At 37.2% G+C, this 20,374-nt stretch overlaps 1 protein-coding gene and 1 pseudogene across 1 annotated transcript; both read right to left on the bottom strand.

Moving 5' to 3' along the window:
• Positions 1-16,047: 16,047 nt before the first annotated feature.
• LOC145060386 (secreted RxLR effector protein 161 pseudogene) lies at positions 16,048-16,680 on the bottom strand (annotated as a pseudogene).
• A 52-nt stretch (positions 16,681-16,732) lies between these two features.
• On the bottom strand, positions 16,733-19,965 carry LOC145060385 (uncharacterized). The gene is made up of 6 exons (XM_079008066.1): positions 19,787-19,965; positions 19,592-19,741; positions 19,266-19,549; positions 19,089-19,157; positions 18,571-18,860; positions 16,733-17,815 (listed from the first exon to the last, which is right to left on the bottom strand). The coding sequence occupies exons 1-6, from the start codon at positions 19,963-19,965 to the stop codon at positions 16,733-16,735; spliced, it is 2,055 nt and encodes a 684-aa protein (XP_078864192.1).
• Between the last annotated feature and the right edge of the window lie 409 nt (positions 19,966-20,374).

Raw genomic sequence — 20,374 nt, 5'->3', positions numbered from 1 at the left:
CACCCACATAACACGTATTTCAAAGGGAATAAATCAGATCTATGAGATAGAAGAAAGTGAATATACATTCACACATATAACAACAAAATATACACATAACACGTATTTTATATAAAATACTTCATAATTATGCGTTAGAAGAAAGTAACCACACACTCACTTGATCAGAAGATGATCGGACAGCATTACGGCTTGTAGATGTAGTATTCTTCGGCAGATCTGGAAGATCTTCACAAAAACCGGACTCCTCGCGGACAGAGCTTCGGCTCGGGAATCGCACTTCTCGGGATCTTCAGGACCTCGGGACTTGCTTCGGGGCTCGGGAATGATACAGGGGCTTCGGGATAATTCTTGCACGAAAAACAATGTAAAAACGCGAGAGAAAGGCAAGAAATGAGCAAAGAACTCGGCTGCCCTCGACACCCTTTTATAGGGGCTGGATCAGCTCGCTGACTCCCCGCCTCCCCCCCCCCCCTTCGGATAATATCGGAATATATATATATATATATATATATATATATATATATATATATATATATATATATATATATATATATATATATATAAATTAAATATCGAAAATATTTAATAAACTTCAAAAATTAATATCTTCCACATACGAACTCCGTTTTCGATGTTCTTTATATCCCCACGTAGGGAGACTACGCTCTACAACTTTCCTTTAGACTCTATCGGCTAATTTTTAATTTATTTTTATTATTTATTTTTAGTAGGCCGGGACATGAAAACTCCGTTATAAAATCATAACTTCTTCATCCGACGTCCGTTTTCGCCTAGCTTTTCATCGTTTCACTACAATTAACGAGATCTTCAATTCTCGTTTAGATTGTTTCGGCTAAAAACCGCTCGATCTCAAATCGAGTATTCGGGCTGCATACTGCTAAGTCGAAACTTTGAAAAATCATAACTTCCTCATACGAAGTCAGATTTGGGCGTTTTTTTTATGCACGCTCTCGGTTTAACGAACTCCACGACTTTCGTTTAGATCATTAAGGCTAAATATTGCTCTAACGTAAATTTCACTTTTTACGTCATTCAGTGTTGTTGGTTCTGTCGCGAAACTTCGATAGGTCATAACTTCTTCGTTATAACTCGGATTTCGGCATTCTTTATATCTTCGGAATCCTTGTTTCGACCACTACATCTTTATGCAAAGATATCGGGCTTATCTCATACTTGAATTTTGACGCTTATTTTATTCTTAATTCTTGAAATCATAATAATTAAGAAAATAAATACATAATTCACATAATTCACATAATACTCAAATATTTCATCATTAATAGTTCAAAAAGAGTTACAAGGGTTAACCTAAACTATTACATCAATGATAATGCCTAGCCTAGAAATGCGAGCGTTACACCATGTATTATATTTTATTCTCTTATTTTTGTAAGTTGTGAGGAGACTCGGCGAGTTGGTGTTTAAACTCGCCGAGTATGGTCGCGGATTCGTATGCGAGTTCACAGCTGGACTCGGCGAGTTCACGAGTGGACTCGACGAGTCCACGCTGTTTAATGACACCCTAATTTTCAGGGTTTGAGACCTATTTAAAGGCCCTTAGGGCCGTTATTTGCAGCCACCAACCCCCAAAGAGAAACCCTAAGAGATCTAGAGCGTTTGTGAGGAAGGAGAGGCCATTCTTGATCCTTTTGTGGGTGTTTTTGCAAGAAGGAAGTGACCAAGGCAAGAGGAGGCTGAAGGAGGTGCAATTTGAGGTATTTTTCTCGGACCTTCTTCAGTTTTGGTGTTGATTCTTAGTGTTAGGGTTTTCTAACCCTTTTAGAGGTTGATTAAGTGGAGCATTTGGTCCCTTCTCGAGTTTGTGTCTTGGATCTGGACCCAAAGAGGTCCAGAGGCCTTAATCCTTGGAGCTTTGTGAGTAATTTTGGGAGCCATGAGCTTGGGATGTCATTTTTGGGGCTAAATCACCAAGTTAGACCATTTTGATGTTGTATGAGTGTAAAGGTCTGAACTTTACGTGATTATCATGCTTAGGAAGGCCAGATCTATGAATGTATGGAACAGATCTGACGTTAGGAGTTGTATGGAGTTTGTGCATGGCATGAACTCGCCGAGTCAGAAGAACATACTCGGCGAGTAGTACTAAGGTTTCCCGTAAATCACTCAGTGACTGGACTTACCGAGTTGGGGAATAACTCGGTGAGTCAGGGAAAGGCAGGGGGACTGAGTTCAAGATGGAACTCGCCAAGTTATTCTTAAGACTCGGCGAGTTGAGTCGGGGTGGCCCCGTGATTCATGCCAGGAGGAACTCGTCGAGTCAAGGGAAGTACTCGACGTGCCAAGAGAGGGTCTAAGAGAGTCAGTGGACACGTGTAGACTTGCCAAGTCGCCCTAGTGCACTCGACGAGTCGGGTCAAAGTTTGACTGTTGACCTTGTTGACTTTTAGGGTTGAGTACAGTTGTATTGATGAGAGTATTTACTTCATGTGATTAGGCGGAGGCTAGATCACATTTCTAACGAGTCAGATACTTACCGAGACACCGAGGTGAGTCTTCTCACTATACGTTACCTAGAGTGGTATATTATGTGGACCAGAGGGTCTTATGTGTTATGTATGAGATTATGTGCTATGTGTTATATGTGTTGTATGATGTTATAGATCGGACCGAAGGGTCCAACGATACAAACCGGGCCGGAGGGCCCAACGATCTATGACCAGACTAGAGGGTCCAACGAGCTACGGGACTTTAGGGTCCCGCTGAGACACATCAACCAGAAGGTCGTATTATAGCCTCGAGTGGCGTATATGTTGTATGTGGTATTTTGGGGAACTCACTAAGCATTTATGCTTACAGTTGTTGTGTTATGTGTTTCAGGTACTAGTGACGAGCGCGGGAAGGCGCCGGCATGATTCGTACACACACACATTGGAGTTTATGTTTGAGATTCTGGGGAGATGTTTTGTGATGATAACATTTGTTACAATATGTTTTGACATTATTTTATGAGTAAATGTATGTTTTAAAAATGAAAAATTGTTTTGAAAGTTTACGTTGTTACAACAGCAATTTGGATGATAGAATGTTTTAGTTCCTTTTAACCAATACCTTCAACACTGATGCAGAAACCACTATAGAAAACCATCGCAGCACGCTTGATATAGCAGCAAAATGGTATGAATTGAAAACATAAGTTGTTTTATTCGACGATCTATATAAAAGATTGGAAACACACATTTGAATGATACTGAGGAATACATCTTGGAGGCGGACAAAGAAGAATACAAATCCAATAGGAACGAAGAGAGTTTCTACTATGAAGCCCCTTGGAATATTTAGAAAAAGCTCCCGTATTTTTAATTATTACTACATTTTGTATTATGCTTGTATTGCATTATTTATATCTAATATGGTTGGGTTTTTATTTACGTGTTTATTATGTTATTTATCCTTTATTTTATGAAACATGATCCACCAACACATATTACGATACATTCAAACAAAAAATAAACAAAAAATAAACATTATGAATAAGATGTACGACTTACAAACATTATATAAAACATTAAAAATAAAAGAGTCGTCTACATAAAAAAAAGGTTTATTTTTACCCAAATTCCAAACGTCTGTATACTCGAAATCAGTTCCATCAAACTCTCACAGGTAATATTCGTTCACGTCTTCAAGAAGTTCTTCATCGTCTACATGAGAGCGTCACATTTCCTCATAACTGTAGCGTCGATTGAACCATGTGACTTTATTCTTTAAATCCATCCATCTACTAACAATATCGGGTTTTATCCGTTCTTGTCCTTATCTCACCTTATAGTTGAACAAAGCTATTAGGCAGGACCATTCATCACCTCAAGGCAATGAAGGGGAGCCATTACTGGTAGACCTTCGTAAACGGTAATCCAGCATCATGTTAGGCCAAACACCCCTATTGTCGTTCATGGACATGTTTCATTTGTTGGAGCTGACGCATTTGACGAATTTTCAGCATTCGAAGAAGTTAGTACATTGGATGCTATTTTGAGAAATGATCCCTTTTGTGAATTAAATATGTGAATTTCATATAGATGCAATTTTTACTATATATAAAAAGATAGGTAACACGGAATGCCAAGTCACTTACGTACACTGAAAAGTCAGTTATGCGGATTGCCAAGTCAGTTATGCAGACTGTTAAGTAAGTAACACGGACTGACAAGTTAGTTATGCGGACTGTCAACTCAGTTATCCGGACTGTCAAGTCAATTATGCGGACTGACAACTCAGTTATGCGGACTGCCAAGTCAGTTACGCGGACTGCCAAGTCAGTTACGCAGACTAATATGTCAGTTATGCGGACTTTTAAGTCAGTAACGTAGACTGACAAGTCAGTTATGCGGACTGTTAACTCAGTTATGTGGATTGCCAAGTCAGTTACGCGGACTGAGAAGTCAGTTATGCAGACTGACAAGTCAATTATGTTGATTGTCAACTCAGTTATGCAGACTGACAAGTCAGTTACGCAGACTATTAATCAGTAACGCGGGCTACCAAGTCAGTTACGTGGACTGTCAACTTAGTAACGCGGAATAATGTTTTTCAATTTGAGAATACACTAAAAGAAAGAACAAAATATATAATCATCGTCGGTCTCTATAAAAAAACTTGTTATAGTAATTTAAATTAAACTCAAGTTCGTTTACTTGAATCAAAATAAATAAAAATATTAGAAAAACCATAAATAACTAAAATAGAAAAAATAGAAAACAAAAGGTAAAAAAAACAAATAAACAAATTGTTGAAAAATAAAGTTAAAAAATGAAAATAAATAAAGTATATAAAAAGAAATAAAAAAATGTATATATATTTATAAAAAAAAAAAAGAAAATAAATAAAGTTTACAAAAAACGAAAAATAAACTTAAAAAGCGATGTGGTGTAATTTTTTGCAAACATTAGGGACCAAATTTGAACTTTTTAGGATTGATTTTGCAAAAAAATTAACCAAGTTAACCATGAAACTTGTTAAGTGGGCTACAGTGATAATTCTGCAAGAAAGTTGTGGCCGAGCAATAATAAAAAAAAATATATATTAGGGCTTTTTCCAATTACACGTTAAAAATTTAGGGCTTTTATAATATTAGTCCCTATATAACAGATATTTTTCCATTTAGTTATTCACCTACAACCAAATCCATAATTCTCTATTATAACTGTTTGAAGATGAATTTATCAGAGCGTGATGAAGAAAACTTTGCAAACTTTCTCGTTTACCCGTATAACCTTGGGAGGACAAACCCTTATAGTTAGACAAACATCAAAATTGACACTAACTCTGTTTTGTGGCGAATGGATATGTGGTAAAATAATTTTGTTTCAAATTTGAGTAGTTTATTTAAAATTTATTATGTTTTTACAACTACTTGTTTTGTTTTTCCTAGAAAAATGTAGCTCTATGCATTCATAGGTTGTTAGATATTTTTCATCTTTATATATAGTGTCTATTTAAGAGGGGACTGGTTATATAAAATGTTTACAATAGTTGCTATGCAGGAATACAACCGTGTCTATATCATTTTATCTTCGTTTTGCATGGGTGTGACAAATCATGTCGACTCTTGTACTTGGTTTCTGATGAGGTTAAATGAAGCTTTCAGTAACGCTAGGGAAGTATTGTTCATAACCAATATATACAATGTGATAACCTCTTCCCTAGGTCACGTATTTCATGATTCTTACCATGAATATTATTGTAAAAATGTAGCAATTCATGTGCACCGAAGAGTTGGTCGAAACCGAACATTTAAAAGTTTGTTCAAGCATACATGCAAATTATGTATTATGTCTGATTTTGAAGAAACATTTTGTCGGCTAACCCTGACCACATGTGAGGTTCTTACCAACATTGATAATGCAAAATGAGAAAAACCCTATTTCCCTAACATCCTTTGGAATGTGCTCAACATTTATATTCCATAATTCTTCCTGGTTTTTTTGGTAATGAACACAATGTACCGATAATAACATTCATAGAGGTAATCATTGAGTACATGTAGCTGATTTTTATTCAACGTCATGACATGGGGAGCAGTAAGGTGTTTTTTGCCGATACATTATATAGAAAACTTGTACATTGATGGAGCAAACAAAATTGCATGTTACAAAGGAGTTCTATATGAATGTTGGTACTTATGTACAATTCAAAGAAAAAAATTTAATTTTGTGCGTCATTTTAGAATTAAAAGAGTTTTTTTAACTAAAATAAGTAGAATTTTGAATTTCAAATATTATATACAAATTTGAGAGAAAAATACAACAATAAAATATATAAACCACCATGTCATCTGCAAAATAATAGATATTGGCAATAAATTAATAAAACTCCAAAGGTCATATGCTCCAGGAGTTACATATAAAGGGTTACATTCAACTAATCTTATCTACCATATAACTTTGTCAAATTGACTTTGATTTGACCATTAACTAAGGATTAATGTTATGATCCATAACCATACTTGCAAAGAAAAAAAAATTCTTTAATTGTTGTAAAGTTGTTACCATAAAGCATTTAAAAGTAATTTTGCCCAAAAAATAAGTCATATCAGTGTTATTTAAAGTTGTGTGAATAATATAAGGTCACTACTGACTGTATCGTTTTGATGAATTATACACTTGGGCCAAGAAATCTAAGACTCAGATGTTTATGATTAATGTTGATTTCGAAAAGGCCTTTGATACAGTGAAATGGGGTTATCTTGACCCAGCGATGGAACATATGGTTTCTGGGAGTAAATAGAGAAACTGGCTTCGTGCGTATCCATCCAACTCCAAAGCTTCAGCTGTTGTAAATGGCACACCTACATATGAATTCTCAATTTTACGGGGGGTGAGACAAGGGGATCCTCTCTCTCTCTCTCTCTCCCCTTTTCTCTTCATACTTGCCATGGAGTGTAAGATATATTAGGGTTTGTAATGGGGATCTGGATACCAACTTGGATCGTTAGAACACTTTCTGAACTAATATTTCTACCCTATGCCTGGGTTGCAAGAAATTCAGCCTAGGATAATCCAAGTGGACACTTACGATTCTAGGCACAAAAATCGTAAGCCAATTTTCTAGAGAGATTTTGTGAGAGTTTGATGAAAATGAGAGCTAAAATTTGTAACCTTCTTCTGAAGAGGAAGAATCGTTTATATATTAAATGAGATTAGGGTGTCATTAGGGTTGGGTCGTCATTAGTTTCTTTGTCAGGATAATCTGGATTAGGGTTACCAAAACTAACAAGTTTCGTTAGTTTTACCATAACCACCCTCAATAAATTGAATTTTCCACTATGTTCCCATATGTAAAATTCGGTGAGGTTTTCGGGCGCTACCCCAAACCCTGCAGGGGCGCTGCCCTTCGACCCCGCCCACCAACCTAGCAACGGGACCCCAGCCTGGGGCTCAGCCCCATCGACCCCTCTAGGGGCGCTACCCCTAGATCCCACCAAAGGGGCGTTGCCCCTTTGGAAACCCCGGACCCTGGGGCGCTACCCCCGGACCCCCGACTACTCGTCGAACCAGATTCTAATTCGATTTTATACATGTGTTCACTCTGCACAACCACGTACATATATTAGCGTGCAAATTATGAAGCCACTTAGCTTATATGTGAGTTCCAGTTACTTAAAATGACATGGTGACACTAAAATCACCAACCATTCTCCCCATTTTAGTTTAACCCTTGAACATACATAACCTTATCAAACAAACCAAACTAGTACATAATGAAAATTTCGAAATGATTGAAGTTCCACTTAGTATCATACATTTGCAAATACTTGAGAATTAGGGTGTTCTAAGAATTGAACCCATCAACCCATTTGAATACTAGAAAGTAAAATACATACTAGTTTATTGAATTTCTAGCAAAATACAAATTGACACTATTATAAAGTCGTGTGTCCCAATCCTCTCATGATCGTATCAAGGTCAAGTCCACAACCTCTTGAAATGCGGCTACACTTCACAATCACATAGGTAACTCCTTTCCATGTATCTGCACATACATTATCAAAGGAATTATTAAGAAGTTAAACTTCAACCTGGCTAACTTGCAGAACCGAACACATACCTGGGATGAATAATTCATGTGTTCTAATCTATAAGTATGATCTTTCTGATGGGTTTTAGCCATAAGAACTTTCCTATATGCGCATGCAAAACCCTAATGATTGGATCTAGGCTTTCTAATTAAACACCCTTTGAATCCAATAATTCTAATGACTAATTAGGTATAAAACAATACAAAATCAGATCTAGAAGTTTACCTTTGAATCTCTTGTTTGATCTTGTTGTCTTGGAGCTCTAGAGTCACAATTGTCACTCCTCTAATGGCTTACAAACACCAACTAGCAAGGAGGATGATTTGAGAGAGAGGTTGAGGGAAGAAATCGGCCAGGGGTGCTCTACATTAGATGAGATGCGGACCCCCTTAGCTCTAGGGGTCTATTTATACTTGTAGACTCCTTAAGGGTTTCACTTTAAACCCTAGTTGGATAATCTTTCCTTAAAGTAATCCAAATCCTTACCATGGATAAGCCTTGGACGATTTTGAGCTATCCTTAGCTCTAGAATTCGTCCAACCCTTATCTCTTAAGGATTTACAGTCTAAAGTGTAACTATCAAACAATAGACAGTTTATACCCTCTTATTTAATTAATCTCTTTAAGTCACCAAATTAATTCTAATTAATTCTATGACTTATATTAATCAAATAATAATATTATTATTCCTTATATTATTTTCATAATATGTTAATAATATCTACTCTCTCATAATAAATCATCCCATCAAGTTGCTATGGTGAAGGCAACCCAAAAGGACCATGCACAATCGGGTCAAATACTTGCCTAATATAGTTGCAGCGTTAGACACTATTCCAACAGTCTCCCACTTTGATAAGTCTAGTAACTATATGGACAAGTACAATCTGATTTGCAATCATAGCTCTCAAAGACGCTATCAAACTCTGATCTAATCAATCTTGTCCTTTAGATAAGGGATCGTACAGTCCTCTGTTAGATATCATGCTGACAATTCTATGGAATGACTAGTCAAGCATTTAGGTTTCTCGATCTCCAATTTATTCGACATAGAACTTAATCGAACACATCAATTCAGTTCTGACCGGGCCCGGCACATAAGTCAAAACAAATCATCGAGCGGCCGAGATATGGCTTTTACCCTCTTGGAATAAAAGTTACAGATAAACTTCGACTTATATGAATTTACTTATTCATTAACCAATTATACACAACAATGCGTTTTATAACACCGAGTTACTAATGCATTTTTGCATTATCAATGTACAACCAATTAACAAATAACAAACCATATATCTGGGTTTTAAGACTATATGATATTATCGTCTTGCGATCACCCTTTTATATCATATTCCATAAGGTGATTCCAGCAAGCACGGGTTTGCTCCAATGCTCAAAACCAGTTCATAAGCACTCATGAACGTTGCAGCAACCCTTTGCTATGTCTAATACCATTTAGACAATCTACACACCAATTCACAACAATCTTCATTCATATCTACGTCCAACATATGAACAATTGTGGACAATTTGAATAATTCAACTATTCTTAAGAAATTCAATTATTCTGGAAGTCAAAACATGCAATGTGAAACAATAGTTAACAATTAACATAAGATAGCAACATTACTCATAAATAATACTCTTTTATTTAACCATCAAATGTTAATTACATTTATCTATTACACGTTTCTAATACTATCTAATCTATGCTAATATCATCCCTCAGTCCAATACTCCTAGAATGCTACAAGTGCTTAACCCTACTCAGTCCCTTCGTAAGCGGATCTGTTGGGTTATCTTCTGATGATATCCTCTTCACTACGATTTGTCCTTCTTCTACATGATGTCTGATAAAATGATATTTTATGTCGATATGTCGTGATCTACCATGATCTCTCGGTTCCTTGGTCAAGGAAACCGCTCCTTCATTATCATAGAAAATGTCCATGGGCTCCTTTATGGCAGGTACAACTCCAAGATCAGCGATGAAGTTCTTCAGCCATATTGCCTCCTTCGACGCTTCGCTCGCTGCAATGTACTTTGATTCACACGTTGAATCAACTACGGTTTCTTGCTTGGAACTTTTCCAAGTCACTGCTCCTCCATTCAGGTTAAAGACCCAGCCTGACTGCGAACGGTAGTTGTCCCTGTCGGTCTGAAAGATGGCGTCACTATACCCTCGCACCTTTAAGTCATCACTCCCTCATAGGACTAAGAACCATTCCTTCGTCCTCCGAAGGTACTTAAGGATATTCTTCACCGCAATCTAATGGGCTCTACCAAGATTCCCTTGATATCTCCTAACCATGCTCAAAGCAAAGGCTACATCAAGGCGAGTACAAGTCATAGCGTACATGATTAAGCCAACTGCGGAAGCGTATGGTACTCGGCTCATTTCAGCTATTTCAGCTTTGGTACTCGGACTTTGAGTCTTACTCAACTTGGCATTACTTTGTATTGGTAGTTCTCCCTTCTTCGAGTTTTCCATACTAAAACGTTTTAGTACCTACTCTAAGTAAGTGTTCTGACTAAGTCCTATTAGTCTCTTACTCCTTTCTCTCACTATCCTTATTCCCAAAATGTAAGAAGCCTCTCCAAGGTCCTTCATAGCGAAGCACTTCCCAAGCCAGGACTTAACCTCCTGCAGAGTCGGGATGTCGTTTCCTATGAGTAATATGGCGTCGATATATAGAACGAGGAAGCTAGCTATACTCCCACTGGCTTTGACATATACACAAGATTCATCTTCGCTTCGTACAAATCCAAACTCTTTGACTTTCTCATCAAAGCAAAGATTCCATATGCGAGATGCTTACTTAAGTCCATAAATGGACTTCTCAAGCTTACACACTCTATTCGGATGCTTCGGATCCACAAACCCCTTTGGCTGAGCCATGTAAACATCCTCAACCAACTTCCCATTAAGGAAAGCGGTCTTGACATCCATTTGCCAAATCTCATAATCATGAAATGCGGCAATCGCTAGCATCACTCTAATAGATTTTATCTTCGCAACTGGTGAGAAGGTCTCATCATAGTCAACTCCGGGAGTTTGAGTAAAGCCCTTCACGACCAATCGCGCTTTATATGTGTGTACTTTTCCATCCACGTCGGTCTTCTTCTTGAAGATCCATTTGCACCCAACGGTCTTACGTCCGGGCACATTATCAACCAAATTCCAAACTTGGTTATCATACATGGATTGGATCTCGCTATCCATTGCCTCTTTCCATTTTGCAGACTCCAGGCCTGCCATGGCTTCCTTAGAGCTATTAGGTTCATCAAGGTTTATTAGTGTACCATCACTAATATACGTGTCCCCTTCGGTAGTAATATGAAAACCATAAAACTGGGGTTGAACTCTAACTCTTTCGGAACGTCTAAGAGGTAAGGACTCGTCAATTGGTTCAACCGGAGTTTCCTCCTCAGGTTGAGTGCCAGCGGTAGAGGTTCCTTCATCTATCGACTCTTGAATCTCTTCAAGCTCGATTTGCCTCCCACTGTCTCCTTGGCTTATGAGTTCTCGCTCTCGGAAAACTCCTCTCCTCGCAACGAAGACAACATTGTCCTTCGGTCTATAGAAGAGATATCCAAAGGATTTCTGCGGGTAGCCGATGAAAATACATCGCTCACTTCGAGGTTCGAGCTTGTCGTGAATATCTCGTCTTACGAAAGCCTCGCAACCCCAAACCTTGATATGTGCTAACGAGGGAGCTTTCCCTATCCACATCTCGAGAGGTGTTTTGGCAACCTTCTTAGTAGGAACTCGGTTAAGGATATGGGTGGCAGTCTTTAAGGCATACCCCCAAAAAGAGATAGGTAGTGAAGCACGACTCATCATAGAGCGAACCATATCCAATAAGGTTCGATTACGCCTTTCTGCCACACCATTCAATTGTGGTGTCCTAGGTGGCGTCAATTGTGAAACTATTCCACACTCCTTGAGATAATCGTGGAATTCAAGACTTAGGTACTCTCCTCCTCGATCGGATCGAAGCATCTTGATTTTCCTGCCCAATTGATTCTCCACTTCATTCTTGATTAAGTAGATATACCCATATCTACTATTGTCATCGGTAAAAGTCACGTAGAAGCGGTTCCCAACCTTTGTGGTTGATCTAAATGGTCCACATACATCAGTATGTATTAGGTCCAATAGACCCTCACCCCTTTCGCAAGAACCAGCGAAGGGTGACTTAGTCATCTTTCCAAGCAAACAAGATTCGCATGTGTCATCTTCCCTAAGGTCGAATGACTCCAACACTCCATCCTTTTGGAGTTGGGCTATGCGTTTCTTGTTGACATGTCCAAGGCGACAATGCCACAAGGATGCCTTATCCATACTATTGGAAGAATCTATATTCAAAACATCATTTCCTAAGTTATCAACAATCATAACAGTTTCATAAATTCCATTACATGGTATAGCTTCAAAATAAAAAACACCATTTAGATAAGCTAAAATAGAACCATTCTCATTATTAAAAGAATATCTAAAACCTTGTCTATACAAACCATGAAATGAAATGATGTTTCTAGCCATTTCTGGCGAATAGCAACAATTGTTCAAATCTAAACTTAAACCATTCCTAAGTACTAAAGAATACACTCCAATCTTGGTCACAGGCGACGATCTTCTGTTCCCCATGATTAGATTTATTCTTCCAGCCTCCACATCCCTATTTCTTCTTAGTCCCTACACATTAGAACAAATGTGGTAACCACAACCGGTATCAAGAACCCAAGAAATAGCATGAGATGAATCGTTAGATTTAATTGTGTATATACCTGCGAAAGACGGCTTGATCTTTACTTCCTTGATGGCTTGCAGGTACTCTGGGCAGCTTCTCTTCAAATGTCCTATCTTGTGGCAGTGGTGGAACTCTGCCTCCTTTGGGTTAGGGCAAGGCTTAGTAGGATCGACTTTGGTCCCACTAGAAGAGGCACCATCTCGGGCTTTAACCTTACGATAGTTCTTAGATGAATCCTTCCTCTTCTTTCCCTTTCCTTGTCCAATAGCCAAGACAGGAGCAGCGGGTGGATTGGGAGTTTGCTTAGGGTGACCTCCTCTTTGTTCATGTGGTAGGTCATCCTAAATTGATTGTCGCTTGGAGGCAAAGAGTGAAGCACCATGTCAATCGCCAAGTCTTCCCCAAAGTCAACATTCAACATTCGAAGACGGTCGACATACCTTTGCATCTTTTGCAGGTGCACGGTAAGAGATTCTCCATGACCCATCTTAGCGGAAATCATGTTAGTGAAAATCTCATAACGCTCTTGTCTCGTGTTTTGGTGGTATCTCTCCAATAAGTCTTGATGCATCTCGTATGGGTACATGTCCTCATAGGACTTTTGGAATTCGGAGTTCATAGTGGCTATCATGATACAATGTACCTTCGTTGCATCACGCTCATGAGTTTCAAAAGCGGTCATTTCAGCCGGAGTAGCGATTTCAGGGTTAATCTTCTCGAGCTTCTCATCGAGGACATACTCCTTATCCTCATAGCGAGCAATGGTGCAAATGTATCTTATCCATTCGCTAAAGTTCGTCCCATCGAAAGTGACCTTTTGACAAAGGCTCATCAATGTGAAAGAACTAGCAGCAGCACTGTTTGCGTTCGACATCTACAAATAGAAAGGACAAAGATAGATTAGAATATGAATCCCTAATTATCACCCAATAAGAAAAATTAGGGCTAGGATACAACAACAATATTTACATATTAGAAAAGGGATGCCGTAATCCAACATGCAAATAATATGAAGGTAAGTGAATGACGATTCACTAATTCTCCACCACAAAAACATAACTTTAAGTCCTAAATGTATTGAGAATTCCTAGGTTTGGATGAGATTCAATGAAACTATTCAATGTCATGTTTAAATCTCGATATGCCCCTCTTGTTTGTGACTGAGATACCGAGGATCACAAAGCGGGTGTGAATTACCATGCAAATTCACATGGTGCCTTCATTGTAACGATCACCTGTTCGATGTGCTGGTAAACCACACACGCTCCATCGAACTATGATAAACAATGAATCACCCTTTGCCACCTTTGCTTATAACCAATTAGTGTGTCGGTAAACCACACACGCTCCACTAACTTCTTAGCAAGGGTGAAAAGTGTAATTTAATGGGATTGCATCAATTTACTTTTCCTAAAGTAACTAAGATTGGGAAATTTTAAAAACATGTAGTTACTTTATATTTCTTATTATACTTTTAATGAGAGGATGAGGTTGCCCTATCCTACCCGTTCGGCTAACAACCCTCCACCGATCAAGCAAGCAGTGGGTGTGAATGTACACCCATTAAGCGCTATTTTATAGGCCGCAACCTTATACCCACCTTATAGGTCGGCTTCGTGAATGAGGCCTACTAACAGTAAGACTAGCATTTTAGTTATATATATGTATATATATATATATATATATATATATATATATATATATATATATTAATCTTGTAATATAATATTAGTATAGGGTTGTATTTTAAACTTTTAAAAATCTAGGGTTGAAATTTAAATTGTCTAAATTAAAACTTTTAATCACAAAACATAAATTTCAAAACTTGAGGACAAGTTTTAAACATTTAAAACATGAAGGATCAAATAACAAATAATTTCAATTAACAATTAATTCCATAATTATCTATATTTGATTTATTCAATATTTCTTGCAAGATAATTACCAATTTAATCAAAATAATTAATTAATTATCATATAAGGAAATTAAATATTTTATTAGTTGATAAATATCTTTAATTAGATCAAGATTATAGTCATATATATCAAAAAATCGGATTAGGGTTGATCTAATATGATTAATGTAAGTTTCCATAAGATAATCATCAAAAAATCCTGAATCTGGCCTTTCCTGACGCTTAGACTCGCCGAGTGCACCAAGGGACTCGCCGAGTCAAGCCAACTCGCCGAGTCCACAATACGACTCGCCGAGTCCATGACTCAGAAACATGAAAATTGAATTTTGCAGTTAAGAATCAAATAAGCAAGCAACAATTTAATAGAAACCAAGCTAGGCTCTGATACCACTGATGGGTTTTAGCCATAAGAACTTTCCTATGTGCGCATGCAAAACCCTAATGCTTGGATCTAGGCTTTCTAATTAAACATGCTTTGAATCCAAGACATCTAATGACTAATTAGGTATAAAACAATACAAAATCAGATCTAGAAGTTTACCTTTGAATCTCTTGTTTGATCTTGTTGTCTTGGAGCTCTAGAGTCACAATTGTCACTCCTCTAATGGCTTACAAACACCAACTAGCAAGGAGGATGATTTGAGTGAGAGGTTGAGGGAAGAAATCGGCCTGGGGTTCTCTACTTTAGATGAGATGCCGACCCGCTTAGCTCTAGGGGTCTATTTATACTTGTAGACTTCTTAAGGGTTTCACCTTAAACCCTAGTTGGATAATCTTTCCTTAAAGCAATCCAAATCCTTACCATGGATAAGCCTTGGACGATTTTGAGCTATCCTTAGCTATAGAATCCGTCCAACCCTTATCTCTTAAGGATTTACAGTCTAAAGTGTAACTATCAAACAATTGACAGTTTATACTCTCTTATTTAATTAATCTGTTTAAGTCACCAAATTAATTCTAATTAATTCTATGACTTATATTAATCAAATAATAATATTATTATTCCTTATATTATTTTCATAATATGTTAATAATATCTATTCTCTCATAATAAATCATCCTATCAAGTTGCTATGGTGAAGGCAACCCAAAAGGACCATGCACAATCGGGTCAAATACTTGCCTAATATAGTTGCAGCCTTAGACACTATTCCAACACTTTCCACATTGAATTCAATTCCTCACATTATATTATGAGGGAATTAGGTGTCTCATCATTACAGAATTAAATGGACTTTAATCCTATCCCGATTACAGACTTGTGCACTATGTCTCTTGTCAGACCGTTAGTCAAGTAATCTGCCAAATTTTGTTGCTATTTCACAAACTCAACCGAAATCACACCATTAATGATTAGTTCTCTAATCATGCTATGTCTAACACCTAGGTATCTAGACTTGCCATTATAAACTTGGCTATATACCTTAGCCAAAGCAGTTGCACTATCACAAAGGATAGAAATAGGTGTTATCGGTTTAGACCACAAAGGAATCTCATAGACAAAATTCCTTAGCCACTCAGCATCTTTACCAGTAGATGCTAACATAACAAACTCAAATTCCATTGTCAATTTTGTAATGCAAGATTTCTTCTTTGAAGCCCAAGAAATGGCACCTCTCCCAATCAAGAATACCCAACCAGAAGTTGAGGAATAGCCCTCCATGTTGGTTATCCAACTTGCATCCAAATAACCTTCTATAATCGAAGGACTCCTTAAGTAGCTAAAACCATAATCCATAGTTCCTTTAAGATACTTAAACACTCTATTTACCGCTTGCCAATGTTGAGCATTTGCATTGCTAGTATACCTGCTCAACTTACCCACAGCAAAAGCAATATCAGGTCTGGTACTTGTCATGGCATACATCAAGCTACCAATAGCCTTAGAGTATTCAAATTGTGAATTGGGAACAACATTATTTGGCATTAATTTCACACTTGGATCCATAGGAGTACTCATAGGAGAACAATCGGTAAAATTAAACCGCTTGAGATTTTTCTCAATATAATGACTTTGAGTCATTACCAATCCTTTTTTTCATCCTCTTAATTCCTATTCCAAGAATTACATCAGCCTCTCCTAAATATTTCATGGAAAAATTGGATGATAACAATTTCTTTGTTTCATCGACTTGATTTTGGTCGGTAACAAAAATCATCATGTCATCTATATATAAGCAAATGATCACTCCAGCTCTAGTAGCAACATCAAATCTACTATAAAAACATTTGTAACATTGGTTTTTCTTGAAACCAAAAGGCAAAATCACCTCATCAAATTTTGGATGCCATTGTTTAGGCGCTTGATTTAGCCCATACAAAGATTTGACAAGTTTACAAACCATATGATTTTTACCGGGCATAATGAAAACTTCCGTTTGTTTCATGTAAACTTCTTCTTCAAGATCACCATTTAAAAAGGCTATTTTTACATCCATTTGGTGAATAAATAGATTGTGGATACTTCTCAAGCCAACCAACAATCCAATAATAGAAATACGTGCAACTGGAGCATACGTATCAAAATAGTCAATACCGGGTTTTTGTCTAAAACCTTGAATGACTAACCGGGCTTTGAATTTGTCAATAGTCCCATTAAAATTCAATTTCTTTTTGAAAATTGATTTGCAACCAAGAGATTTAGAACCCGGAGGCAAATAAGACAACACCCATGTGTTGTTCTCAAGAATTGATGACATTTCATCATTAATTGCTTCCTTCCAAAAGGCATTATCATGAGACTCTATGACCTCTTGATATGTCTTAGGATCATCTTCAATACTATAGCAATAGGAGTATTCAAGATTAATTTCATCTCTTGAACCTTCCACCAAATATAGTAGGATGTCGGATCCAAAATTTTTCGCAATTTGGCCTCTTTTTCTTCTACGAAGCTCTTGTGGTTCTTGCACGATAGCACCATTTTGACTTTCTGAATTTTTCTCTTTATTAGCACCAAAATTCAAATCCTTAGGCCTTTGAATCGATGAAAACCGCATCTCATCAAAAATTGCATCTTGTGATTCAATAACAATGTTAATTGAAGCCGAATCATTAGGTTCTATTACATAAAACCTATATGCCTTGGAATTTTCATCATATCCAATGAATATGCAATAAATTCCATGTTCTCCCAAATTTTTATTTTTGGGCTCGATGAGTTTTACAACTGCCCGACATCTCTAAACCCGAAAATAACTCAAATCCGGCTTTTTCTTGTACCAAAATTCATGTGGGACTGTTTTGTTCCTTTTATTTGGAACCGTATTTAATAAATAGCAGGTTGTTAACATGGCCTCTCCCCAGAATCCTTCACTCAATCCCGAGTATGATAACATCGAGTTTACCATTTCCTTTAAAACTTGATTTTTACGTTCAACAATACCATTCTGTTGGGGAGTGTAAGGTGTCGTGGTCTCATGAATGATACCCACTGATTTAAAACATATGGGATCCATATATTCACCCCCCCTGTCAGTCCTGAGACGTGTAATCGGAATGCCCAATTGCAATTCGACCTCGATTTTGTATATTTTGAATTTATCTACGCTTCATCCTTAGAATGTAACAAATACACATAGCAAAACCGAGTGCATTCATCAATAAAGGTGACTACATATTTTTTATTTCCCAAAGAAAGAGTGGAGTGAAAATCACACAAGTTACTGTGTACGAGTTACAAAATAGTTGAATTTCTAGTGACACTAGGAAAGGGCTGTTTTGTTACTTTTGTAAGCATGCACGTTTTACATTTATCAGATGTCATATCAAAGGTTAGAATTAATCCATCTTTTGACATCTCATGCATCCTTCTAAAGTTGACATGACCTAATCTTACATGCCATAGCATAGATTTATCAACATTAACAGCAGAAGATACAAATGCAGAATTTTGAACAATTAGTAAGTTGTCAACAATATTCAAATGAAACATTCTATTATTTAAATATCCAAAACCAATAAACATTCCACCCTTAGTCAAAACAAACTTATCCGACTCAATAACATGTTTAAAACCATCAGAATTCAAACAACTAGAGCTAACAAGATTCTTGCGAATCTTGGGAACAAACAAAACATCAAATAACCTAATTGTCTTTCCATAAGTAAATTCAAGACACACGACACCTAAAACACAAATAGGAATAAAAGAATTGTTTCATATTTTCAGCACCGACCCATCTTCAATCGGAGTTAATGTTTCAAGCATCCGTTTATCCTTGCATACATGGCTCGTTGCTTCAGAGTCGATCCACCAAGCAACATCATCCTCCTGTACATAGAATGATTCAGGAATAAATGAAACATAATAAACATAATTCTGATTAGAATTATCAATGTTATTCAAAAACTGACCTCCTTTAACTTGGGCCGAAGATCCGTTCACTTTCCTATTAGCTCTGCTGTTTCCAGCACCATTTTTGCCTAAATTTACACGACAATCATGCTTGCAATGCCTAACTTGATTGCACCTCCAACAAACCAGATCCTTTCTCCTTTCGTTGGATTTACTTGGGAAATGTTCCTACTTACGTTTGATATGTCCTTTGTTGTTCAAATTCTTTGGTTTTTTTACAACCATATGAACCGAGTGCTGTCCAGATTCAACTTTTCCTTTGGGTTTTTCAGATTTGTCACTTTCCTTCGCACAAAGAGATTCTTCAATATGAATGTGACTAGCAAGTTGAACCAAGGACAATTCCTCCTTTTGATGTTTCAAGTTATGTTTGAAGTCTTTCCAAGATGGAGGCAGTTTGTCAATGATGGTTGACAAAACAACGGATTCATCTATAGTCATATGGTGCAGTTTAAACTGACTGTATATGCCAAGGAGTTAATTGTATTGTTTAGTGACAGACCTTGAATCATCCATCTTATAATTATTAAAGTGATTAATCAGAAACTTCTTGCTAGAAGCATCCTCACTAATATATTTCAGTTCAAGGGTGGCCCACAACTCCTTCGCACACAAGGCTTCACTATGGATATCCAATAAAGCATCAGACATACTGTTCAGAAAGTGACCTTTGTAGAGGTAGTCATCATTGTCCTACTTCTGTCTCCTTCTTATCTCTTCAATCGTCTCAACAACACCTTCCTCAGGCTCCGCTGGTCTTCGAGTAGTCAGCACGTATGTTGCTTTCAGAGTAGACAACATGAAGTGCATCTTCTTCTTCCAACGCCTGAAGTCGACGCCTTCAAACTTCTCTAGTTTAGCAAACTTAGTGGTCATCTCGCGGATTGATTCACCCATATCCAGGAACAGAAAATATCAATTCGAATGTAAGATATATTAGGGTTTGTAGTGGAGATTTGGATACCAACTTGGATCGTGAGAACACTTTCCAAACTGATATTTCTACCCTATGTCTGGGTTGCAAGAAATTCAGCCTACGATAATCCATGTGGACACTTATGATTCTAGGCACAAGAATCGTAAGCCAATTTGATAGAGAGATTCTATGAGAGTTCGATGAAAATGAGAGCTAAATTCATAACATTCTTTTGAAGAGGAAGAATCGTTTATATATTAAACGAGATTAGGGTTTCATTAGGGTTAGGCTGTCATTAGTTGCTTTGGAAGCAAGTCAGTATAATTTGGATTAGGGTTACCAAAACTCACAACTTTTGTTTGTTTTACC

Source organism: Lactuca serriola, chromosome 6 (genome assembly GCF_051521515.1).
Source record: "Lactuca serriola cultivar US96UC23 chromosome 6, Lser_US96UC23_V15, whole genome shotgun sequence".
In the NCBI taxonomy this organism is placed as follows: Eukaryota; Viridiplantae; Streptophyta; class Magnoliopsida; order Asterales; family Asteraceae; genus Lactuca; species Lactuca serriola.
Note: the sequence above shows the minus strand (reverse complement) of the source record. Positions and strands in the feature narration are given on the sequence as shown.